The sequence below is a fragment of the Natator depressus genome, chromosome 6 (genome assembly GCF_965152275.1).
Source record: "Natator depressus isolate rNatDep1 chromosome 6, rNatDep2.hap1, whole genome shotgun sequence".
In the NCBI taxonomy this organism is placed as follows: Eukaryota; Metazoa; Chordata; order Testudines; family Cheloniidae; genus Natator; species Natator depressus.
In genome coordinates, this window is record NC_134239.1 from 72,293,856 (window position 1) to 72,320,820 (window position 26,965).

The 26,965-nt window shown below is 45.6% G+C and overlaps 1 protein-coding gene and 1 long non-coding RNA gene across 3 annotated transcripts in view; one reads left to right on the forward strand and one right to left on the reverse strand.

The window, feature by feature from the left end:
- CCDC9B (coiled-coil domain containing 9B) overlaps positions 1 to 26,965 on the forward strand; it is a 138,668-nt gene that overhangs the window by 60,560 nt on the left and 51,143 nt on the right. For both annotated transcript variants that reach the window (XM_074955713.1, XM_074955712.1), the window contains exons 5-6: positions 9,051 to 9,203; positions 26,115 to 26,189. In XM_074955713.1, the coding sequence (XP_074811814.1) occupies positions 9,051 to 9,203; positions 26,115 to 26,189 (228 nt within the window). The remainder of the gene's footprint in view (positions 1 to 9,050; positions 9,204 to 26,114; positions 26,190 to 26,965) is intronic.
- LOC141989271 (uncharacterized) overlaps positions 1 to 26,965 on the reverse strand; it is a 212,319-nt gene that overhangs the window by 19,763 nt on the left and 165,591 nt on the right. The window contains exon 5 of the long non-coding RNA XR_012639952.1: positions 7,200 to 7,336. This is a non-coding gene — a long non-coding RNA (uncharacterized LOC141989271). The remainder of the gene's footprint in view (positions 1 to 7,199; positions 7,337 to 26,965) is intronic.

The window sequence follows — 26,965 nt, forward strand, 5'->3', positions numbered from 1 at the left end:
AAAAAAAAAAAGCCGGCGTGCCAAAGCCGGAGTGCGTGCGGTGTTTCGCCGTGTGCGCGGGGTTTAAGATCTGTGTGCACGTGCACAGCTTAGAGGGAACAGTGTACCAGACCCTTATTCAGTTCCACAAAGTTCTAAACATAAAGAGAAAAGTAGATACCTGGATGTCCATTGCATACCGAGCACTTGAAAGTGTGACGGTCACCCAATGTCAAAGTTGACGAAGTGGGACCCTCATCTTTTCCACAACTTTCTCCATATTACAGCATTGCTATTGTGAAGTTAAGGTTGAGATGGGGTTTCTCTACAAACCCCCGATCATCAATCACGCATAACCATGGCAAACTCAGACCATTAATCATTTGGGTGTACTACTGACCACAAAGGCAAAAATGGCTTTTCTTCAGCCGAAAATGAACTAAACCTCAGTGAAGGGCTATAGATATGCAATCACAGCGAAAGGGATCAACTGATGGGCTGGTCATATCCTACATGCCACTGATTCCTTGGGACAATAACCACACAAGACCTGTTTATGGACTGACACTGGACTCACAAAAAAGTACTCTAGGCCAGAAATGTCTTCCTCCAATGAATGCTGAGTTCATTTTATCATGGCGGCCGAAAGAGGAGACCAATGAAGCAGGCACAATGCTTTGGGACTCTGGAAGGGTAAACCTGACAGCAGATGCCAAACCTTCAGGGTGATGATACTTTAGAGGAAATTTTTACACCCTACCTGGGAGTAAATGATATTATTGTGAGAGAAGGGATCCTGTTTCTGGGCAGAAATCCCTATGTCCTTACTCAGATTGTACTAGTTTCTTACTCAAGCAAGCTCGCATGGAAGTAAAACATTAAAGTGGCTACAGTTGCCACTGAAATCAGTGGGCGTCTGCCTGAGCAAAGACTGAATAAAAACAGAGCAAGGACCTCAGGTTCTGGGCCTTTATTCTGGAATTAACTGGTTTATTTTGGTAGCTCTCAAAACAAAACAAAACTAGGTGTTCATAGGATGATATAGATGGACAATACAGCTGCTCTAGAATACCATCTATATCAGGGATCAAGATGCTTTCCAGGAATGAAGGAGATGCTAAGTCTAGTCATGTGGGCAGCAAGAATGCTATACTGGTGTTTTGTGTCCCAGGGATACATATTGTTAAAGATGGTAAGTTAAGCAGAACTAGAATTCTTCTTGGGACTTAGTCTCCTCACCAACAAGCCCACCAGATGATTGTAAGCAGATGGAGATTTCCATTCGTCTGCTTGTTTGTATCAGTAGCCAACTTCCAGAGCAGTAAATTCATAACAGATGGACATTTCAAATAGCCTAAGCATTCCTGACAAACTCTCCTTTGTGTAAAGAACTAAAACTGGTAACAAAAATATGATGCTGGGCCAACCTGGTGGCTCCCAACTGGCCCAGAAGAGCAGGGTATACAGAACTAATTGGCTAACCCCAGATGCAGGGCTCTGAAATGCCCTCTTCGTCCCCAACAGGACCGGCTCTAGGCACCAGCAAAGCAAGCACATGCTTGGGGCGGCACAATGCCAGGGGCGGCGTTCCGGCCACCCTTTTTTTGTTTTGTTTTGTTTGGGCAGTTGCGCTTGGAACTTGGGGCAGCAGATTTTTTGCTTGGGGTGGCAAAAAACTAGAGACGGCCCTGGTCCCCAAATGCTGTCTCTGAGACATCCACCGTGAAAAGTATTATGTCTACAAGCTTGATCAGAGACTGTTAGAAAAGGCAGAAGTCATCCAAAAAGTTACCTCTTCACTTCTAAACACTTGTGAAGTCTGTGTCTCCATGTGCAAAGATAAAAAGAATCCCAGCTGCATCTTCTGCTCTGTCAGAAGTTATTTGCCAAGAAGGGCTTGATAAAGATCTGGCAGTTAGTATTGTAAGGATACAAGCCTCGGTGCTCAGTTACATGAGGGTCTGATGTACCCAGTGGGTCTGATCCTGTTCTAATTGAAGTCAGTGATTTTGCCATTGACTTCAGTGGGAGCAAGAGTAAACCCCCTGAAGGGACTCACTAAATAATAACTTGAATTGAGTTCTTAAAAAGCTACCTTTTCACCTTTAAAAGCTTTAGAACAGAGAGGTATGTTTTTCCAGTGAAGATGGGCACTTAATTCACTCAGAATGTGAGTGTCATAGTAGTGATTATTAAAAATAATGAAACATTTATTAGACAACTAGCACATAAGGCCTGACTCACCAGTGACTGTCACAGCCTTTACATTAGGACTCTTCCATGCTGGCAGAGTCAAAGCTGCACTAATGGACCCCAAGAAGTGCCCCGAGCATATGAGGAGTCCCAGGATGGCATGGAATTGGCAAAGCTGACCCTGTGCGAGGCTCCTGCTGAGACCTTGTAGTGTAGGGGGCATGCCAGAACAAAGGAGCCATGGCCAGGCTACACCTCAGCTATTACTGGCTGAGGGAGTGGCCCATCAGGGCTATGGGCAGCCAAGTGCAAGTTAGGGCAGCCCCTCTGGCTGTTCCAGCCTGTGCCAGACAACCCAGCATGGTGGAGGCACACAGGTGACAAAGTTTTGCCTCATTGGGACTTCCTGGTGCCTGGCCCCAAGCTCAGGTTCAGGGATGAATTTGGCTCATAGTATCTGGGTGCATTTACATGACTTAGCTTAAAGCCAAAAACATTTTCCAAGTATATGAAGCTAATACCCCACAACTCCCACTACACAGAGATGAAGAAAAGCTTGCGGGTAGCCTAAATGCACATAGAGTCACTTCTCCTTTATGAGGTGGTTTGGAAAAGCTCTCCTGGTTTTGTGCCTCTGGTGCCCTTTGAATTCCATCTCTCCCTGTTTTGTTTGCCCTTCTCCACGAAGGAGATGTGGCTGCAATCACTATGCGATTGTAGAGCCATTAAATGTTACCCTAAAGGAACCAAATCATTTAGGAAATAAGATTGCTTTCAAAATTATTTTTCAGATGCATTGGAAAGGATTCAGGCCCCTCATTTCATTCTTTCCAAATAGATTGACAGTTGCATTAAATATGTTTCTCCCCTTCAAATGAAATCACATTCCACTACAACCAAAGCCCCTCATGAGATGAAAAAAAGAGATGCTTCTGGTCTTGGACTATGCAGTATCTGTATCTAAATCTCTACATCCATTATTTACTGAACATTACAAATGAAATATTTAATCCTCCATTGATGCCTCTTTTGGCTACATACTTCTGCCTGTGGTCTTAGATGTGGATTAATAACATTTTCTTTGTATATGGCTCTCCCACATAGGCTCTAACCCTTGGAGCCCAGAACATGACCTACAGCATAAAATCCAGGTTTTCATCCCAGTCTCCCACATGTTAGTGTAAAGCAGTGACCGTTAGCCTGGATTGGTGCCAGAGGAAAATCAGTTTGTTTTATGTATTTCAATGCTGTCACTGCAGAACCCTCATTTAGTTACATTCAGTGTAATTATTAAAATGGGAATTGGAGGAGCATGTGTGTAAGTGAGGGAGCACGTGTAGTAGAGGAGGGGAAAGCAATTGTGTAGAATCTTGGGCTAAGTTGTATATTATTTCAGATCGGCTGTTGACTTATCTACTTCAGAGTTCCAATAAATATCTTAACAGGACAGCAGAAGGCCTGAGAAGTTGCCAGGTGGCAATTAGGCTCCACTGCCTAGGAATCAAATGTGGACTGGAAAACCCTATTGTGTCTTGGACAGTGGCACTGAAATATAAACCAGTTATTAAATTAAATCAAATCACTTTATTAAATCACCTTCCTTCCCATGGCAAATGCCAGGGTCCTTGCAAGGGAGAATATTTTCATTCAAACATAAATATCTAAAGTAACTATAAAGAGAGATTTCAGAGTAGCAGCCGTGTTAGTCTGTATCCACAAAAAGAAAAGGAGTACTTGTGGCACCTTAGAGACGAACAAATTTATTTGAGCATAAGCTTTCGTGAGTGAGCTGTAGCTCACGAAATCTTATGCTTAGATAGATTTGTTCGTCTCTAAGGTGCCACAAGTACGCCTTTTCTTTTTATAAAGAGAGAGCACAAGGAAAGACTGACTGAGCAAAGTACGTAAACTATACAATGCTCAGTTCTGTTTGTGTTTCTCCAAGCTTACTTCACTATGAAACTTCCTCCTAAACCGGCAGTTTTTAACCTTGGATTTTTGTTGACATATTACAATACACAGGTTGCAGTGTAGTGTGTACATCACAAGTTACACTATAGCAGTTGATCAGTATAAATGATGCGACTGCAGCTTCTCTGACTACATCTAAACATCTAACGTCAGAGCCTCTAATCACATGTTGTCAAGTATCAGAAGGGTAGCCATGTTAGTCTGGATCTGTGAAAGCGGCAAAGAGTCCTGTGGCACCTTATAGACTAACAGACGTATTGGAGCATAAGCTTTCGTGGGCTACAGCCCACTTCATCGGATGCATAGAATGGAACATATAGTAAGAAGATATATATATATATACACACACACACACACACACACACAGAAAAGGTGGAAGTTGCCATACAAACTGTAAGAGGCTAATTAATTAAGATGAGCTATTATCAGCAGGAGAAAAAAACTTTTGTAGTGATAATCAAGATGGCCCATTTAGACAGTTGACAAGAAGGTGTGAGGATACTTATGTTGTCAGTTTTAGCCACAGAGAAAGATGTGAAGCCAAAAAAGGGCAGATAGGGCCAACAGAAGAACTCTGCAAAGGCATAACTGGCATTTATTATTGGTTCATAATTCCAGTTGGAGCTTCAGCTGCCTTTCTTCTTGCTGTGACAGCCTCTTCACTGTAAAAACATGAGGAGTCCTTGTGGCACCTTAGAGGTGCCATAAGGACTCCTCATTGTTTTTGCGGATATAGACTAAGACGGCTACCACTCTGAAACCTCTTCACTGTGAGAGTCCATGCAGGGTCAGCTGTGGGGGAGATTCCCATTGAAGTCAATGAGAACTCTGCACATGGAGGGCTTGCAGGTATGAGGCCTTCGACCACAGACATTCAAGAGTATCAGATATGGCCAAGGAGATAATACCCCAATTCATGCTCATTTGTTTAGTGATTTGTCACTGCAAATGCTAAATTTACAACAACACTTGATTCACCACCCATTGAAGTCAACAGGTGCCCTTCCATTGACTTCAACGGGCTTTGGATCAGGCCCTGTATCAACAACATTTGTGAATAAGTGAAAGTATTGGTGGCTAACTCCTGCGAGGCTCAAAGCAGTTGAAACACAGCAGACCCCAACTGGCTCTCCACAGCCTGCAGAGATTTTCTGAGCGAGCTGCAGCTCTGCAGGGGCACTGCTATATTTAAGCAGGAAAAGACAACTGGGGGTATGTCATGCCAGAGTGCATATCATGGCCTGGGTGTATTGTTCAGCCAGAGACTGAGAGCAGAAACCCCTGGGAAGTGTCAGTATGCCCCACTGGGCACTCTCTTATTGTGATTAAAGGACGCCTCTAGACACTCGAGATTAGAAACAAGAGACTAATGAAGTAACCGATATTATTATGCCAGCAAAAGGAATTAAAGAAAACACATGGACATTAAATCAAGTGGCTGGAATGAGGATATTGTGAATTAGTTTGCTGGAAAGGATGCTGGGAGGGAAAAATTTCCATAAAATCCAGTCAATTTTCTGTAATCTCCACATCTGACTTTTTTTCAAACTAGTCATAATCCTACTAAGTAGATCTGTCTCCTGTGTTCTTCCTTAATAAAAGCATCACTACCCCCCACCCCAGATAATCTATGCTGTGCCTAATTGCCTCACTTTTGCTCTATACTCTCCTAACGGTACATTTAATTCTAATGATAAATTGTCTAGATGTGCTGTATCTGCTGCAAATCCAGGGAGACTGAAGTGTTCTCCTACTGGCTTTTGTATGTTACCATTCCTGATGTCTGTAACAAACCCTGCTGCCTACTCTGCCCCCATATCTACTCTAGCGACACCATCAGAGGACCCAACAACATCAGCCACACCATCAGGGGCTCATTCACCTGCACATCTACTAATGTGATATGCCATCCTGTGCCAGCAATGCCCCTCTGCCATGTACATTGGCAAAACTGAACAGTCTCTACGCAAAAGAATAAATGGACACAAATCAGGCATCAGGAACGTTAACATACAAAAGCCAGTAGGAGAACACTTCAATCTCCCTGGACATTCAATAACAGATTTTAAAGTAGCCATCCTTCAACAAAAAACCTTCAAAAACAGACTTCAGAGAGAAACTGCAGAGCTACAATTCATTTGCAAACTTAACACCATTAATTTGGGCTTGAATAGGGACTGGGAGTGGCTGGCTCACTACAAAAGCAATTTTCCCTCTCTGGGTATTGACAGCTCCTCATCAATTATTAGGAGAGGACCACATCCACCCTGATTGAATTGGCCTTGTCAACACTGGTTCTCCACTTGTAAGGTAACTCCCTTCTCTTCATGTGCCAATATATTTATGCCTGTATCTGTAATTTTCACTCCATGCATCTGAACTGGGTTTTTTTTACCCACGAAAGCCTATGCCCAAATAAATCTGTTAGTCTTTAAGGTGCTACTGGACTCCTCGTTGCTTAAGTGAGAGAAGAATCAATCCCACTGACTATAAACAGGAAAGCTCACGTCACTCAACAAATGTAGACTCTAATTGCACTCTACAATTTGAGTAAAATTGAGAAAGTAAACACATAAATGGTGAAAAGTAAGCCAGATTTCAAAGATTTGTTTAGTTATAAAATCCAAAGTATTACAAGTATATATCACATTATAAGAACATGAATAGAGGAGAGTAGAAAAAAGGAACTAAAAATAAATACATGTTTTTATCTTGACAGTATCCCTTTAAATCATTCAGTTGGGTACAATTCATAACATCCCATTCACACATCCTGTATTTTGACTGCCAGTTGTGTGTGTGTTCATGGAGGGTTATTGATATTACTCATGACATGATTCAATAAATGAGAAATGGGGTGTTAATCAAAGCCAGAATCTAATAACCCCTTAACTTTGTAGATGTTTGAATGGCTGACTCTAAAAAAGAGTTGAGGTCATGGTGAATGATCAGCGGAACATGAGTTCCCAGTGCAATGCTGTGTCCAAAAGGGTTAATGCAATTCTTGGATGCGTAAACAGAGGAAATCTCAAATTGGATTAGAGAGGTTATTTTACCTCTATACTGTGGTGCAGCCACTGCCACAATACTGTGCCCAGTTCTGGTGTCCACAATCCAAGAAGGATGCTGATAAATTGGAGTTCAGAGAAGAGCCATGAGAACGATGAAAACAGTCAGACTCAAGGAGCTCCATCTATTTGGTTTAACAAAGAGACAGTTAAAGGGAGGCTTGATCACAGTCTATAAGTACCTACATGGGGAACAAATATTTGATAATGGGCTCTCAGTCTCGCAGAGAAAGGTATAACACAATCCAATGGCTGGAAGTTGAAGCTAGACAAATTCAGAATGGAAATAAGGCATAAGTTTTTACAGTGATAGTAATTAACCATTGGAACAAATTACCATGGGTTGTGGTGGATTCTCCATCACTGACAATTTTAAAATCAAGATTGGATGTTTTTCTAAAAGCTTTGCTGTAGGAATTATTTTGAGGGAAGTTATCTGGTCTGTGCTATACAGGAGGTCAGACTAGATGATCACAATGGTCCCTTCTGGCCTTGAAATCTATGAATCTGGATCCTGATCTGCACTACCTGGCTGGTCACTACTGTAAAAAACCCATATGCTGTAGACAACTGGCAAAATTATTAATCGCACGCACAGTGCTAGGCCTAGACCCCTGTTCCTTCTGCTTCAAACACACAGGCTTCTTGCCCTTTAACTAAAGAAGAATGTCCTTACTTTCCAATTGTAATAGCTGTAGTCAGCTGACTCTTAACCTGGGTTCAGTTGTAGTCTCTCTGAATCTGTTACCCTTGGGTCCCCTACATACACCCACTGCTGGGCAATCTGACTCTTTCCGGCAGGAGTTCAGCTCACTCTCAGGGTCCTTTCTGACTCTTGAGTCTAGTTATGTTCACTTGCCTCTTGTCCCTGGCAGCACTCCCCAGGTCACACCACAGTTCACTGATTGCAAAGACCCCTCCAGCATCCTTTATCCATATCAGGCTCATAGTGCCAGTCTGCCCCAAACAAGGAGGGGGAGAAGGATGGGCTAGCAACTGCCTCAGACTGAGCGCCTCTTGCTAGCAGAGCTCGCTAGCAGTCCCTGGCAGCCTCTCTGCTCCTAGGAGGAAAACAAACCCAACCCTCTAGTTTGTGTGGCCAGTCGTACCCTTTTAAACTCCACTTCTCCAGGCGGAGCACGTTCTGCAGGTGCACCTAACTGGCACTACTGGAGTACAGGAATGCTCGTTGTTTATCAGTACGATGCCCATGTCATCTCAAGCTCATGACAAGAGTTAAAATGTCAACACTGTCAACTATTTCACGATTTGATCAGTAGTTCAATTGTTCTACTGTTGATCAAATCATTCAAGAAAGGAGAGGGACAATGATATTATGAAGATCACAGAGTCTCAGGTGACAAGGACATGGTTTGTGCATGGGCTTAGGGGAGTATCACTACTCCGCCTCCCCCATTTTAACCCTTGGATTTTATGGAGGCAAATATCTTAGTAAGAGTAAAAAGAGAATACAAATAGCAACACCTGACTATAATTCACTATAAAATAAAAATGATAAAGGCTGTCAATCAATACTCAAGTTTTGGAGAAATGAAGACAAGAAGAAATGTTCCTCATTGGATAGTTGTACACAATAAGCCAAGTGGATTTATGTGAACTTTACATTTTCCTCTGAAGTTCCCAGTATTTGCCGCTTTCAGAGCTTGGAGGCTGGACTGGACTGGATGGACCTTTGATCTATTCTGTTATGCCAATTCCTAAATTCACCGCCAGCCCCTCTGTGTTTATCATCATAGTGAGAGGCTGGTACAAGGAGGGGGATGCTTCTAAATTTTGTGTCACTATATGTGTATGTTGCACTTGCTCTGTTGTTTCCAGGGGAAGCGGATTGTCAGTGAGAAACGGAGTTCAGATGGCCTCCTGAGCCAAGGAGGGGACCCAGACCTGAGTGAGGAAGAGGTGGACCACCTGGTAGCTTTCCGCAGAGGGAGACGGATGCAGATCGCCATCACCATGGACAACAAGGAAAAAGTGAGTGCATTCCAAAAGTCTGTGTCATAAGGACCGGTACTGCACCAATTGCTATTGGGCTGGAGGAGCAGAGGGGGAAAGGTTCTGGCAGCTGGTCAGTTGGAGATAGTGTTTTTTAGTAGGTTTCAGAGTAGCAGCCATGTTAGTCTGTATTCGCAAAAAGAAAAGGAGTACTTGTGGCACCTTAGAGACTAACCAATTTATTTGAGCATAAGCTTTCGTGAGCTACAGCTCACTTCATCGGATGCATAAAAGTGGAAAATGCAGTGAGGATGTTTTTATACACACAGATCATGAAAAAATGGGTGTTTATCACTTCAAAAGGTTTTCTCTCCCCCCACCCCACTCTCCTGCTGGTAATAGCTTATCTAAAGTGATCACTCTTCTTACAATGTGTATGATAATCAAGGTGGGCCATTTCCAGCACAAATCCAGGGTTTAACAAGAACGTCTGAGGAACGAGGGGGGGGAGGGGGAAGGGTTGTAGGAAAAAACAAGGGGAAATAGGTTACCTTGCAATAATGACTTAGGCTTGAATAGAGACTGGGAGTGGCTAAGTTCATTGTATCCAATTTGCAAATGAATTCCAATTCAGCAGTCTCTCGCTGGAGTCTGGTTTTGAAGTTTTTCTGTTGTAACATTGCAACTTTCATGTCTGTAATCGCGTGACCAGAGAGATTGAAGTGTTCTCCGACTGGTTTATGAACGTTATAATTCTTGACATCTGATTTGTGTCCATTTATTCTTTTACGTAGAGACTGTCCAGTTTGACCAATGTACATGGCAGAGGGGCATTGCTTGCACATGATGGCATATATCACATTGGTAGATGTGCAGGTGAACGAGCCTCTGATAGTGTGGCTGTTATTAGGCCCTGTGATGGTGTCCCCTGAATAGATATGTGGGCACAGTTGGCAACGGGCTTTGTTGCAAGGATAGGTTCCTGGGTTAGTGGTTCTGTTGTGTGGTATGTAGTTGCTGGTGAATATTTGCTTCAGGGGGCTGTCTGTAAGCAAGGACGGGCCTGTCTCCCAAGATTTGTGAGAATGATGGGTCGTCCTTCAGGATAGGTTGTAGATCCTTGATAATGCGTTGGAGAGGTTTTAGTTGAGGGCTGAAGGTGAAGGCTAGTGGCGTTCTGTTATTTTCTTTGTTAGGCCTGTCCTGTAGTAGGTGACTTCTGGGTACTCTTCTGGCTCTGTCAATCTGTTTCTTCACTTCAGCAGGTGGGTACTGTAGTTGTAAGAATGCTTGATAGAGATCTTGTAGGTGTTTGTCTCTGTCTGAGGGGTTGGAGCAAATGCGGTTGTATCTCAGAGCTTGGCTGTAGACAGTGGACCGTCTGGTGTGGTCTGGGTGAAAGCTGGAGGCATGTCGGTGGGAACAGAGGTCAGTAGGTTTCCGGTATAGGGTGGTGTTTATGTGACCATCACTTATTAGCACCGTAGTGTCCAGGAAGTGGATCTCTTGTGTGGACTGGTCCAGGCTGAGGTTGATGGTGGGATGGAAATTGTTGAAATCATGGTGGAATTCCTCAAGGGCTTCTTTTCCATGGGTCCAGATGATGAAGATGTCATCAATATAGCGCAAGTAGAGTAGGGGTATTAGGGGACAAGAGCTGAGGAAGCATTGTTCTAAGTCAGCCATAAAAATGTTGGCATACTGTGGGGTGATGCGGATACCCATAGCAGTGCCACTGATTTGAAGGTATACATTGTCTCCAAATGTGAAATAGTTATGGGTGAGGACAAAGTCACAAAGTTCAGCTACCAGGTTTGCCGTGACATTATCAGGGATAGTGTTCCTGACGGCTTGTAGTCCATCTTTGTGTGGAGTGTTGGTGTAGAGGGCTTCTACATCCATAGTGGCCAGGATAGTATCTTCAGGAAGATCACTGATGGATTGTAGTTTCCTTAGGAAGTCAGTCGTGTTTTTTAGTAGCGTGGGAGTTATCAGGGCTAAAGCTGTCTGGCTATCCTAGCTCAGAAGGAGACAAGGCCATAGGCCTTGATCCACGTTCCCTTATCTGCGATCCTAGCTCTAGCTATCTCGAGACTTGTTCAGTTCTGACTTCAGCAGATTCTTCAACATGCTCCCCAAAGGAATCTCATATGATGCTTCTTTGAGGGGAACAAGGGGAAGGGCAGGCATTGCCATGTACTTGCCTTGCATTTAAGGAGGAAAGAATGCAAAAGTTACCATCATTTAGGCCTCATGGACACCTAAAGCCAGCTTTCCACCCAGGGCCAAGGAGCAGAATGTAGTCAAAGAGCCCTATCCCAGACAAACAGTCAGTACAACTTAAAAGTTAATTGGGGTGGGCAATATCCATATCCAAAACAAACTGATGTCACCCATGGGGCAGCCCATTTGACAATTTTGTTGAACTTTTTAGATTTTGGAAACGCGGACCAAATACTCTGTTGCAAACTCCTTCCTCGCAAAAATGATGTATTTCAATACAAGAGAATCCACAGCCAAGCAAGAGTGTGCCTCTGACACCCAGTGCTCAGGATCATGAAAGATAACAAGAGAAAACATAAAGCTAAATACACAAAACAAGGTTGTACATAAAGATCAAAGGACGGATGCAATTTCCCTCAGTGGGACTGCAGCCAAAGTGTGCTGCTAATTGCCTCAGTTATTTTCCTGCTTTTTCTCCTCCCCACTGAGAGTTTGACTAGAGATACAGGACCCTACTATCTGTTTCTCTCTGGTTGCTTTACACTGAGCGTCATAAAGAAGCAGATAAGTCAGCAGATTGAGCTACCATTGAATACTCAGCAGCACAGGGGGTTTCCATGGTAGCACAGACCTAGTGTAATAGTTCTACAACACAGCCACTGCCGAAGGGGAATTGTCAGGGCATGTTTGGGGGATAGGGGATGTAGTCTGTGCACCGGTGTGCTGTGGCTATTCTTGCCTGCTCAAACAGCCCTTGGAGTCATTGAAAACCCAATGTATATATTAGAGCAGCCTTGAGGTTGCTCTGTCTTGTGGCACGGGATTGATAAAAGCTATCTTTCCTCTCCCCCCATTCCTGCCCAAATCGTATCTCCTGCAGATCTAATAATCAGAGCCCTAACGTGTGAGAAAAGAGAGCTGCATTCACAACACCCTATCTCCTCCCCATTCAGTGCTCTACCTGCAAGCTACACTTTGCCATAGTTAAAGCTAAACAGAGGACACTTAGAAAATTAATAGGAAATGTTTTGGGGCATGCTCATTAGGGATCATTGCAGCTTTATAAAGGGAGCTTGCCTATCAAATTCGCCTCCTCCAAAATGTAAATATATGCTGCAACTCAGTTTTCAGGAAGACTCAGTAGGAAGTCCATAACAGTCCAAAAGGCTTGGCTTTCCCTCCCCTCAAATAACTTTCTGATCACACTGTTCTACCACACTTTAAATACAATGTTCCCAATTAACTTAGCTAACTGGGTATCCCAGGGAGAGGAGCCAACATTTCCCTGTCACTGCCTCCTATTACGCATTTGCAAATGGCCACAGTGTACTCATTGGACTTTGTCAAAATTTAATCCAGATAACCCCCAATTAATGCTTCTCTGCAAACCCTCAGGCTGTGCTGTCCTCCTCCGACACCAGTGTTCATGTTTGGATTTTGAAATTGAAGCAAGTGGTCTGGATAGGGAAGGAGAGAGAACTTTCATTCCTGCATTCTGGAGGACACGTGCGCGCGAAGGGGTGGCCATGAGAAATGACAAAGTGGGTGCCATTATCCACTCTGAGAAGAATTCCACAAGTCATTTGGTCGCATTCACAGCTTCGCTGTGCAGCAGCAAAGTGTCAAATGCATAGGATGGGTGCAGGAAAAACCAAACTGGAGCTTAAAATAAAAGAGTCTAAATACTGCACCCTAGTGTACAGAAGCAAGAAGTAGATCACTAAGCAGCGTTTAAGGGTCTGAAGGCAATGAAAAGAAAGAATTAAGACCGTTGTATGATTTCACCGTCTCCTTATTGGTCGGTTAGTGCAGCCAGGCTGAGTCCTGGACTAATGACACTGGTATGAGCTCACTTTAACAACAGAGCCACCTCTATTTATTATTGGCAGAGAGTACAGAGGCAGTTACTTCCTGAGACAGACACCCTGCCCCTGTACAAAGAGCCGTGCTCTTTAGGAGATGTCTGTGGATGTGCTAAAAAACACCTCAGCCAGCAAGCAAACAAGGAGCTACCATTCTGACCCTCAGAGAAGGCAGAGTGGAACTGAGAAAACGAAGGTCCTAACAGAAACCACTGGACACTAGATTCTCAACCCCCTTGTGCTCATTTTAGTTAAGTAGGTTTTTTAAAATGTTTTTTGTAGATTGACTAGTTTTTTAAATCAGCCATAATATAAAAAAGGTGATTGAGCTGATCTCTGAAACCCTAATTTCCAATACTTATTCGTTATACCTCAATATTCTACGTTCCAATCAGCCTCATGAGATTCGCCCACCTATTGGGAAATACAACGCTGTCTCCCCTACCTTGTTAATTATTGTTATTTGATCTGTAACGTGGTAGCACCTGGAGGCCAAGCCCCAATGTGCTGGGTGCTATACTGACATATCACAAAGAGATGGTTCCTGTCGCAGAGAGCTTAGAATCTAAGGCTATGTGTGTACTGCCGCATGGTGTGTAGACCATGGGGCGTGTGACTTGCAGCACGCACCAAAGTGTTGTGCTGCAACTGCCCTGTATGGATGCCGCTAGTATGAACTAAAAGGTACCTAGTTTGCATTAATGTAGTCCTCTTCCAACAAGACTGTGTTAACATGAACTGAGTACCTATTAGTTCACACCAGCAGCATCCCCACGGGGCGGTTACAGCAAGGTTGCTACTCTGAAACCTTTTAGGTGCAGCAATTCTAACCCCTGTAGTAGTCCAAATTGCAGGGCCCATGTAGACAAGCCCTAAGTATGAGATGAGAGACAATGGATTGGTATGACAAATGGACAGAGGGCGTGTCTACACTGCAATTAAAAACCCGCAGCTGGCCCGTGCCAGTTGACTCGGGCTGCAGGGCTGTTTAATCGCAGTGTAGAGTTCTGGGACTCTCCCGCTTCGCAGGGTCCTAGAGCCCAGGCTCGAGTCCAAGCCCAGAAGTCTACACTACAGTTAAACAGCCCCACAGACCACAAGTCAGCTGGCACAGGCCAGCTATGGGTGTCTAATTGCAGTGTAGACATACCCAGAGGGAACACAATGTACTACTGAGACAAGTGCATGATAAGCAGTACTCCGCCACAGGCAGCCTACAACCCGTGAGTCACGGGACTTGGATACAGCATGATTAAAAAGAAAAGGAGTACTTGTGGCACCTTAGAGACTCAGAAAAGCTTATGCGCAAATAAATTTATTCGTCTCTAAGGTGCCACAAGTCCTCCTTTTCTTTTTGCGAATACAGACTAACGCGGCTGCTACTCTGAAACCTGTCAGCATGATTAAAGTGTATAGTGTCGATGGGACCTCACCAAGCCCAATCTGTGGCATATGCGTAGGTTCCTCACTATGCTACAGATTTTAAACGTGTGGTAACTAGAATCAGTTAGAGATGCAGTGCAGATGGAGCCTAAAACAACAGCTGCCCCTTGTCCGCCTTCAGTTCAGCTTGCACCCGTTGCACCTAGAAACATTTTCTGAAATGGCTTTGTCCAGCCTACACTGCCACTTCAGTCATTTCCGATACAGATTTGGGAGGGAGCATGGTCAGCAATGCATCCATTTACTGGTGCTGGCAGGACTTCGAAAAGCCGAAGACAGATACATCTGTCTCTCCCACTCTGCTGCCGATTAATCTCCCTCCTGAGAGCTGGTGGGCATCAGGCTAACTAATAGTAAGAACATAGGAATAGATTCATTCATATGTTTTGGTTTGACAATCTCAGAGCAGTTCAGAGCGGTGAATAAGTACATTAACCCATTTTACAGATGGGGAAACTGAAGCACAGAAAGGTTCAGTGACTTGTCCAAAGCCACAGAGGAAGGAAATCAGGGTCCGATGACTAGGCTGCTAGTCTGGGACTCAGGAGACTTGCCTTCAATTCCCTGCTCCCCCACAGACTTCCTGGGTGATCCCAGGCAAGTTATTTTCTCTCCCTGTCCTAGTCTCTGTCAGTAAGTTGGGGATAATAGCACTTCCCTTCCTCACAGGAGCACTGTGATGATAAATACATCACAGACTGTGAGGTGCTCAGATCCTATACTAATGGGGATGGTTTAACTACCTCAGAGAGAGAGAGAGAAGAGAAGAGAATCCTCATTGGCAGTCCCTGTTTCTAGCCTTTAGAAACACTGCTTCCTCCTGTACCACACAGCCCAGGCGGGAGGCACAGGGCTGGCTCTGTGCTTGAAGGGGCAGCTGCATTATTTGTGTTCTCCAGTGGAGATTAAATGTACCTTTGAGCTGAGCTCTAGCAGACTGAGATTGACAGAGTCTTGGCTACATTCTGCTGATGCAGGGGGGCAATTAATTCAAGCACAGCACAATTCAATCCGCCTTTTCAGGAGGCACTGATTCAGCAGCTGCTCTTGCACTCTGCCCTCTTCTCAGCATGGTATCCGCAGGAAGAAAGCTTGTCTCTGTGCTGTCAACACTATGGTGCATGCCATGAGTGGGGGCATGGGAGGGTTTTACATGGTAAGATGGGCAGGTCTGTTCCTTTTTGCCTGTACAGCTCGAAGTGTAGAATGGTTGACAGGACAGCAGGGAGCACAAAGAGACAATGAAATGGAGATTGTAAATCACGCTGGGAGAGTTGGTAAGCACGGCTGGCAGAGTCGCTTGGCTCTCACGGGCAGTGCCTGCCTTTGAGTTTCCATAACATCATGCCATTTGTCCTCGAGCCCAGGAGCCGCTCCGCCTCACAGCATGAAATAGATATTGGGATTGCTGAAGCTTTTTAAACAATGCTTTTTGCTGTAAAGAGCCTTTTGTTTTTCTTTGAGTGTGACAGAGCTCCCAACTTTCCCTGCTCCTCACACAAGGGAGAATTGTTCACATTAAAAGAGGGGGATGGCCAGAGCTAGAGGGTGGTAAAGAAGGAGGGGCCCCTTTCTATTTAGGGCCTAATCCCGCTCCTACTGACGTCAATGCAAGGTTTGCACTGAGATGATATCTGGGAGCTTCTGGCATTCCTAAGCTCACTTTGGGCAGCATTTCTGTCCCTGGATAGTATTGCCCTAGCAAAAGTGGGAAAGAAATATGTTAAACTGAATTACTGAGCAGATTCTTTGATACGAAACGCTCTACAAAATGCACAGCATAGCACAATTGATTGGGGTGCATTTAAGGGGCCTTGTCTTGAAGAAACCAGTTTTGGCCATTGCTGGTGGTCAGATACCAGATCAGATGGAGTCAGTGGTCTGATCTTATTCCCATCTAGGGAGTGGTTGCTTTTTCACATTGACGTCAAATAAACCACGATCTGAGGACTTCAATAGCTCAGACATAAGTGAGAGGTTTTTCTCAGGAGTGGGTAGGTGAGATTCTGTGGCCTGTGTTGTGCGGGGGGGTCGGACTAGATGATCATAATGGTCCCTTCTGACCTTAATATCTATGAATCTATAAAAGACTTCTTAGCCCAAAGCCGCACAATTTCTGATGCGGCAGGTGTACTCGATCTGTCACGCATTAACAGAGAGATTGTTTTACAGACACCTCTTGTCCCATCTAGACAACCTTCTGCCCCATGGTGAGGCGCACCTTCTCTTCCACTCACAATCACGTGGACCCCCTCTCCTGTCCCATTTACGTCCCCTGGACCCATCTTCCTGTGACTGGCAATAAGGCAGAACTACCTGCCTGCTTACTGGCAATCACACGCACCCACCTCCATGCCAGACTTGCCAGTTTGAATCCCACTCATGAATGCACGCCATCTCTGTGGCTCGTGCTGCAGTGGCGATCTCATTGAACTCTGTACCACCAGTGCATGTAGGTATTTGTAACTGTCTGCCGTGCATTCCCTACATTTCTAAGAGATTATGTGATTTGTGCTTTTTGAAAAATATCATACATGCCATCACCCTCTCCCACCTATTATATTCCTGCCTCTCCTCTTCTTCCCTTGTACATGCTTCCCTTCTGCCTGGTCTTCCTATTCCCCTGCACCGGCTGCCACAGCCCTGGTCCCTTGCTTCTATGTTCTTGCCCATGTTGGCCTGCCATGTGGTCTCCCTGCTCCCTGGCACATCCTGCAGGACAGTCTTGTCCTTGGTTCCCTTCTCTTCTGTTCCACTGGCAGCTTCTGGGGGGAGGCTGGTACCACCACACCCGTTGCTGGCTCTAGTCCTTGAGGAGTAGACTGTTTCCTTTGCCCCTTTTTCTCCTAGGCAGAAGCAATCAGCAGTGGAGGCAACTAAGTTGGCTCTTCCATTTCATTTCCAGATGCTTTTGCAGATGCTCAGTCTCTTCACAGGAAGCTTCCTACCACTAAGAAAAGGAGGACTTGTGGCACCTTAGAGACTAACAAATTTATTAGAGCATAAGCTTTCATGAGCTACAGTCTCTAAGGTGCCACAAGTCCTCCTTTTCTTTTTGCGAATACAGACTAACACGGCGGCTACTCTGAAACCTTCCTACCACTGTGTCTCAACCTGGGGATGGACCACCCCAAGTGACAAGAGGGTAATTCTCTATTTCCATTCAGTCCAAGGCTTTTTACTGAGATTACTAGCAAGGGTGCTAATCCACACCAATTGTGATGGTGGTTTTTGTGGTATGAATGCCTGTCCACAAGGAACTGAACTGAGTCTCAGTCTCAATATACAGGCAGCTGAACAGATGGTGATTACTGCCAGCAGTTACCAGCCTCATATAGATTGAGAATGATGACCTATAAGCAAAAGGCCCTTCCCTTCTCTTCCATATCCCCTTGTCCTGAGACATCCAGTCTGTCCAGGCTAACAATGCCCACATTCACTCAGCCCCAGCTACACATGCTCTCCTCCTTCACTCTCTTGCACACTCACAGATCAATCCATTCCTTGCTGACTCTTTAACACCCAGAGTCTCCCTCCCTCAGACAGATGCAGCACTGTGTGGGGTGGCTTGGATTGTCTAGAATGCCATCTAGAATGCCCTGTGGATGGCTCAACAGCTCTGACACCCAGTCTTGGGCTATCCAGACACTTGGTCCTTTTCCTCTCTCTGGTGGCTGTGGCGTGGAAATTGCTTTCAGATCTCCAGGCTCTCTTTTAGAAATGAGTTTGCATGAAGCCTGTTGACATTTTGCTGGATTGAGCAAGTGACTAGAAGCTTACCCAACCTACCACAGGGGTGTATCCTACATTTTAAGAATCAATATGGGTAAAGTGCTTACCTTGTCTCTCCTCCCAGAGAGCCGTGGGGTTGTCAACCAACAACCCCTATGGGCCACATATAGCACAGCAGAAATCTTCATCTCTTGTAAGCTTTCCCTTAAACAAAGACCAAACAGCACCTTTCAGGCAGAATCATGTTGTCTTTTAGAATTGTACTTTTGTGGTTTGCTAAAGTCAAGTCTCCATGAGAGAGCACGGTGTGATCATGACTCCTCCCTAGTAGGCTGCACCAACTCTGCCACTCAAAATGTCTGCCTGGCTCTGCAGACAGTAGAGTTCTTAGAGATTTAAAGGTGCAGCACACATAAAGCAAAGGCAGAACACTTACAGAGCAAACTAGACCACAGGCTCCAACTCAGAAGCGATGGCATAAAATTGAGAAGCCACATTCATAAACCTTTCACTCCCACTCACTGTTGCCATGACAGACCACAGGCTCTCCATCTTGGATTCCCCATGCTGCTGCTCTCACTGACAGGTTGACATCCCCACAAAACTCCTTGCCGATTGCTTTGCAGCCAGGGAACCCACCGAAAGCCAATTGGACACTAATATGCTCTTCCCTCATGGTTGATGAGTGAGGTGGTGCTGTGCCTGTCAGCCTGAGAATGGGGCAGCAGCATGGGAAGGCTGAGCATGCCAGTGCCCACCTGTGGTCTGGAGGTGGACATGGCTCCCACGATTTTTCATCAAATGTAATCTGGAGCTGACGTGCAATATTTCTGATGGTGGGTTAAGTGGCTTTACCATAGCAACTGCCTAAGAGCCCACAGCTTAGAAAATGTATAGGGCTGGATCCCACCCTCAGGATCTGTGCATGGAACAGATGCTGCATGCAATTCTCCCCACCATACAGAAGGAGAAATCAGCTACCTCCATAGCAGCAGTCCTGTGTTCCCTCAGCCCTCACAGAAAGCTCTCTATGGTGTCTGGGAATATACAAGTGGTGAGGGCTTGAGAACTGGCTGTGGAGGACCCACATTTCCCACACCTTCATTTCCTGCATCCAGCAGAAACAGAGAAAAATTAGAGCCAGAAGCCATAGTCCTGTTCCTACAGAACATTCTCTCTCCCTCTGAGCTGGAGCACTGGGGAGCCCATGAAGAAGCACAGGGACTCCATGCAGCTGGCCCTGTGCATCAAGCATATGCCTGAGCTCAGTGTGGACATCAGAGTTCCTGGCTCCTGTGCAGGTGTTTCCACAATGGGACATGATCTGGCCTGTTTGGGGGAGTGGATCCCTTTGTCCCTGGAAACTCTGAGAATCCAACTCTGCTTCACCCTGTGTGCAGAGACAGAACTGACATCAAACATGGCTTCCACTCCCACAGAAACTGATAAAATCAATTCCCCCAGCTTTTGAAAAGAGCAGCCGTGTTCTCCCCTCCCCTTGCTGTCTGTATCCATGACTTTCCCCTGGTTGCAGGATTCTGATTATTGTCAGTAGGGCTTAAGGCAAGTCTCACTGGCCGTGTGTTTGGTAGCAGTTTTCCTAAGAGGGCCCTCCATGCTCTAGCATTTTTCATGGCTACGTTTCAGGAGAATCACTTTATGCATTAGAGCTGTGAGCCGGCACACCCGCACCACTGGAGCATACCTGTTAATTAACACGTTACATCTTGCAAATAGACAGATAGGTATGTGGCTTCTGGGTATTTTACATTGCCTTTTTATTAACAGCATTTCCTAGGTGATACATCACAAGTGAAGCCATTTCCAGTCTGGAGATGGACGAACCGCCCTCACCGGCTCAGCTATACATGTCAGAATATGTCACCCCTCCCCACAACAGAGACAAACCCACTGCCAAAAAGCCAAAGAGAGAAAGTGTTCCATTTGACACTGCAGATGTGGTTTTCCAAAGAACTCAGCTCCCATATGGGCATCACAATAGGTGGTCAGAAAAAATAATCCACCCAATGTGCTGAGCTTTTTTTAAAATCTGGCCCAGTTGTGGGTTCTGAGCACTTGGAAATCTGGCTCCGAGCTGCTTTGAAAATCTAGCCCCACATAACTAGGATCTGCTGCTTTTACTCACATGGACTAGCACCTTCCTCTGCAGTTACTCCATTTCAGTGGGACTACCCATGGAGTAAGAGTAGCAAATCTGACCCTAAAGAGCTTAAGAAACAATACTAATGTATCTCCTACGATCAGGATCTGCAGATGGCATCTGCTTGATTAAGTCATATGATTTATCATCTTCATTTTGAAAATAAAAATTCAATGAGATGGTCTAGACCCCAAAATGAACTCATTTAATCTTTCCTACCTGTGGGGATCTTACCAAGGGTGGGATTTGCATGTACTGTGTCAGTGGCAGCATTTAAAAACAAGCCTTCTAGAGTAATACTAGCTTGAAAGATCCCAAACAAACCTAAGGCGTGGTCCTTCAGCTGCCCATCTTCTTCCTCCTGCAAGGGGGGTCCCACTGAAGTCAATTGGACTCTGTGAAGGAGTGAAGTTCAAGCATGCAGATCTTTTGGCAGAACTGAGCTCCTAGAAAGGAGCAGTCACATGACCCTCTCTCCTCTCCCTTCCTCCAGAGAACAGCATTTCTTCTGAAAGCCCACCCTCAGAAACACCAATGCTGCCATCAACATCTATGTGACAATTCCTACTTGGGGCATAGGCTTGAGGGGCAGCATGATCTGGTGACCGGAGCAAAGGGCTGGGAGCACAGATGGCGGCTTGAGCTCAGGGGTTCTTGATCCTGGTGCAGTGACTGTCTCACAGTTGGGTGTTAACCTTTCTGTGCCTCAGTTTCCCCATGTGTAGAAGGGCAATAACATTATTCACATGGGCATTGTGTGGAACAGGGAGTTAAGGTTCGTACAGTGCTTTTCAAATAAAGTGCTGCGACAGCGGTGAGTGTCGGTAGCACACAGAAGATGCTGGCCAGAGTTTTTATTGCGTCCAAGGGACATGAAAATGCCCTCTCTGTGGCTGGACTTGCATGATCATGTCTGGCGCTAAGTCAAAGGGAGAGGCTTGGCAGCGTGGGAAGCTTTCATGCTAGAGTGGTCAGACAGAGGCTGTGATGGTGATGGTGGCAGGGTTGAATTAAGGCAGTCTGGGGCTTTAGGCACAACCCATATGGGCCCCTCATGCCCCTCCCCCACAGTGTTGTAGCGCTGCCCCTCCTTGGGTTGGCAGCAGGTTCAGTTAAGATCAGTGGGCCGTTCACATCTCTTGGAGCAATAGGTTCAAGCTGTCTGCAGACTCAGGCAGGCATCAGTTACACTTGGGGCACATTTTCAAGCTTCTCCTTGCACCCCTGAGAGATAGAAACATCATTTTAAAAACTTGAAAGTGGAGATTCTGATCTCGTCATGTAAGTTTGGGAACTGGTGTGCTAAGTGTAAGGCCAATGGGGTGCCTATGCCTTAATCTGGCCATAGGTGGTGGATTCTGTGCAACACCTGAAATGTAGACTGGAGATCACTGATGTGTCCCCAGATGCTCAGGGCTTCTTGAATCAGAGCCCAGATACTGAAATAACTCTGAGCTTTATTGATCATGTCAGCACTGAGTGAGTATTCATACAGTTCTCTAACTAGCTAATGTCCTCTCTCACTGTACTGCCCCCTGGGATGGCTCCTCTGGGAGCAGAGTCTTTTCCACAACAGCACACGCAACACCTTCCTAATTTTATTTCTGAGCGTCCTTTCAAACTCTATTAGCCAATTCTGATCCCACGCGCCCTGATTGTGCTGTGTAACTCCAAGCAATTTCAGTTAAGGTGCCCCGAATGCTATGTGCTATAGAAACTTGGCTGGAAAGTTTCACTGGAATGCCACTTGATTTTCATCAGCGTAATGAAAGCAGAATCAGGCCCTATAGTTTCAGCATTTTAATTAATTCCTCATCACCCTTTGCCTTGTTTCAGTAATATCCTTTATGGCATCTAAGAGTTTTGTTTGTTGTCTAAAAATCGCACTAAGCAACTAGCCAGAATAGGATTCCTGTTTTCAGCTCATACATGACTTCACAGAGTTATCATTTCCAAGCTGTTTGTGCTGTGAATTTGCTCTTTATATTTTTGTTTTCCTTTCATGTGCAAAACTCAGGCGAGCTGATGGCCTTGGGGCCACACATGACTTTCCAGTAACACTCCCATAGAGGATTGGGTGCAATTTTGGAAATCCCTTGGCTATGATTTTGCCTTTCCGATGCCGTGCCACTCCCGAGGGGGTTGTTGGTCTCCCTGCTGCAAAATAACAAGTTGCTAGATCCACATGGAATTTGTGCAGTCAGCCCCTATGCGGCCAAAACTGGGGGTGACCGCAGTGATAAATGCTGTGTCATTTGGCAGCAAAATGTGCCAAAGATCATGTGATGCAGCAGCAAGCAGTGGGCAGCCGAGGCAGCTCGAGTAGGGATGCAGCTGGGGGCAGTACACAGAGCAGGATGTTACGGCTGTGTCATCGTCATCAGGCCAGTGGGGTTTGCTGAAGTTTCTTCAGCTGGTGGTTCACCTACTGGAGCTGCTTTTTCTTCTCACTGGCAGATCTCCCTTCCAAACGCTGGTTGGTAAGAATGAGGCAGTGATCCAGGGATCCCACAGTTTGTGTGATTCTCCAGTGAGGGGATGCAGGATCATTCCCAGTTAGGCAGCAGGGTCTCATAGCAAAGAACAGATACAAGTGAGGAACCTTTACCTTCCTGAGACAGAGAGGTTCAGGGCTTGTCTACATGGGGAAGTTATTCCGGAATAAGGCAAGGGGTGGATTTAAGGCAGTAGAGCTGTTCCAGAGTAGCTCCCCATGTGGCCACTCTTGCTCTGGAATAGCTCCAGTGCTTTAAAATTACACCTTACCTTATTCTGGAATAACCCCCTGTGTAGACAAGCCCTAAACCTGTCCCAGCCATTCACGTGATTGCTGTTTATAATAGTGGAGTCGGAGGAGTTGAAGGGTAGGGAGAATAGGAGAGGTGCATCCAACAAGCGCCCTCTCTTTCCTGCCTGCCCTTCCTGTTTTATTTGACAGGCGCAAGAGATTAACATTGAGAGAAATTGACACAGGAGGGCTGATGGTTTTCACACTCCCTGCTACTCTTGCAATTGGGTGCTAGCCTCCCTCTGCTGTATACTGTGCTCCCGTCATGAGCTTCCGTGAGCTTGACACACACGCACAGCTGTACACTCTATGATTCTGTGACCTGAGTTTTTTCTTAAAGTCTTCCCCCCTCCCCCGCCCCATGCTGTATGTCCCTGCTGCTGCCTGGAGGCATTAAGAAAGTCATGCAATTCCCTACCCTACTGCCTCCCCACCGAATGTACTCTCTAAGTGGTACTAGCAGTATGTTTCTACTTCATGAAGTTTCCAGGCTCTGATTGTCCCTGGAGTAGGTTTCAGGAAACAGCACTGGGTCTCACTAGCAAACTAGAGTTGTGAAGGAGCAATGTGGAAACGCTTGCGCTCCTATCGGAGGTTACCAGCTGCTCCATCGGTGTCTCTTGCAAGTAACACTGCACCAAGTGACACTGCAATTTGCCTTGGAGAAGGGCACGTTTCTGCCTTCCTAGTTAGAAATAAAGCACAAGTACTGCAGTCCACAAGTGAGAGGGAAGAGTGTACAGGGAAGGAAAGAGGCAGGGGAGCTTCAGGACTGCGCTGGGGCTAGATGGAGCAAGTAACAACCAGTGATCAAAGAGAAAAGGGTGGGGGTGGAAGGGCACCACAAAAACAAAATGTCACACTGAAAGGAACCAGCAGGAACTGCCTCCTCAGAAGGACAGTCTGAGAGTCAGGAGCCATGAATTCAATTCCAGCTCTGCCACAGACTTCCTTTGTGCCCTTTGGCAAGTCATTTAACCTCTCCCTGCTTCAGACCCCTGGTTTCTGATGATAATGATCAGTGATCTCACAGGGAGACTGCAAAGCTAGTCTTATTTACCCACAAAGCACTTTGACACCCTATCACTGAAGGCCCTATAGATGTGATCTGTAATCACCCAAGATGGCAACAAAAGGGTAACAGGTAGTGGAAGCAATGCAGTAGAGAATAGCGCTCGTTGCAGTAAATCAGTTTAACACCAAAGGGATCCCACGGGTTGAGCTGACTTCAGGCCCTTCATGGAAGAAGGGCTCAAACTGGGTGGAGTTTTCATGATCGAAGGAGGGGTGCCAGGGCTCCTGTATCAGTGTTCATGGGGGATCCCCTGTGATCTTTGCCAGCCTTGTCCATAGCTGACTGTATTTGTCAGAACATGTACTTGCAGTGGGCCAGAAAACTGTCTGTTTCATTTGCTTAATGCTTTGTCCATGGTTCACTAAGAGTGGGGAGGGTAACTCCAAGGCACCATCTCTGCTGCAACAGTCTGGGGATCTGTTACAATACAATTCAAGGTAGTGAGATGCGACCTAATTGTGTCCCTCTAAGCGTGTTAGAGAGCTGGACTGTCAAGACTTTAGCCTGGATACAGGGACATGGGCACATCCTGTTAGGAGTGCTAGTGCCAATGTAGGATCCAGACCTGTAGTTTTGCCTAAAATAGTATTTTAAGTTTGGCTTGCCTGTTTGATTTTTAATATACATACATTCTTACTAATATGTGTGAACAAAGGGATCCTTACTAAGGACAAAGACAGACACTGTATATCTTGCTTTTGCCTAAGCCAAATGGGTTTGTTAGTATAATGGGAACAAATAAAAGCAGTGAAAGTGTTACTGGGCATGGTGGAAGTGTAATATATAAACGCACACTTAAAAACTGCCTCAACTCCTTATCTCAAGGCAAGGTCAAGCAACCAGTCAGAAGGGGCAAGGGAGGGTTGGGGAGAAAGGTAAAACGCTAAAAGACCAAAAAAATGCCTGCCCCTGACTGTAGCACAACCTCACTCCTTACCCCTCCCGTGGGGTACAAAAGGGGTGGAATAAAGACCCTAGACCTACGACCCCACAAAACAGAACATGACCATAAGTTGTAAGGGGTGGAACTGTGGGTGTGCATTACAAGTATAATTTTGGCTGCTAAGAAGAGGGAAGTAGGAAACACTGGAAAATAAGGCTCTGCGGCATCAAAGTTATGGGACACATGTTTGCTGAAAACTAATCCCAATAAACATCGCATTGCCTGCACTTAGAACTTCTGGTCTTCTGCTTTCTGTCTGCGTAACAAGAACCAGGGGAAAGAGTAAAGGAAAAGCCCTCCAACACATCCCAACTTTACCATAGCAACATTTAACCAGATTGCAATTGGTACCCTGACTCCACTACAGAGCCTCAAGGCTATTTAGGCACCTAACCCCGACTGAAATACCTTTGAGAAACTGGTTTTTGGTGCTTTAAGCTTTCTCTAGATCAGCTTTCCTCTTTGGCAGCATGGTGGAGTAGAGAGATCAACGGGAATGTGTCCCCTTTTGCTGCTGTCCTTCTTGCGTCTTGGTGCCCCATTTTCCCTTGCTAGTGCCGGTTTGACTCAGTGCAGCAGGAGCCAGCTTTGTCTCTTCTGTTCGCCTTTTGTCTCCTGAGAAATCCCTTTTGGTTTTGCACAGTTGCTCAAAGGCCTGGCACTAATTCCTCACTCTAGAGTCCATGCACAATCGTGAATCGTGTCTCTTCTGTATCCCTATAGGTAGATGAAAGAAGAACAGTGGAGAGGAGGCGATCAGACACTGACAAGTATCCAGAGAGTGAGCACAACATAAAGGTGAGAGGGGTCCTTGGTTCTGACTGGTGTTCATGCGAAGGGGGTGGTGATGTAGTGAACTGTAGGTCCTGATTGTCAGAGGGACTGACCATCCACAGCTGCCCTTGAAGTTAACGGGAGCTTTGAGTGCTCAGCCTAGCTGGCAATCAGCCTTCATGGCATTCTTGGTAGTGCCTGTCTTCATCGCAGTAGTGACTGCTCAGGTTGCCTTGAGTACGGAGTGGTACAGGGAGTCCTCTCCTTGACTGCCTCTTGCACCACCCACCCCATTGTAAAAAGAAAAGGAGGACTTGTGGCACCTTAGAGACTAACAAATTTATTTGAGCATAAGCTTTCGTGAGCTACAGCTCACTTCATCGGATGCATTCAGTGGAAAATACAGTGGGGAGATTTATATACATAGAGAACATGAAACAATGGGAACAGCCCCATGCCAAAGGAATGGACAAGCTTGTTCAAAAATTAGAGATGGAAAAGATGGATTGAGTCACCTGGCCCATCCCCCCATTGATGCAGGATTGTGCTCCAGAGTATTATCCAGAGCTTTGTCCCAGCTGGCTTTAAATTATATGATCATGAGGAAAATGCGAACTACTGAAGAACTAACATGCCTTTTAACTGTATGGGTTGTTTGGGAGCATTAGTGCTGGAGCAGTGTTAGCCTGCTATGCAGGGCCCAGTGTACCTTCTCTCCAGTCACCAAAGGTTTCCCTTGCCTTTGTCCCTCTGCTGTGCTGAGTTCTCTGTGACGATGGGCAAAGTATAAATGCCTAGAC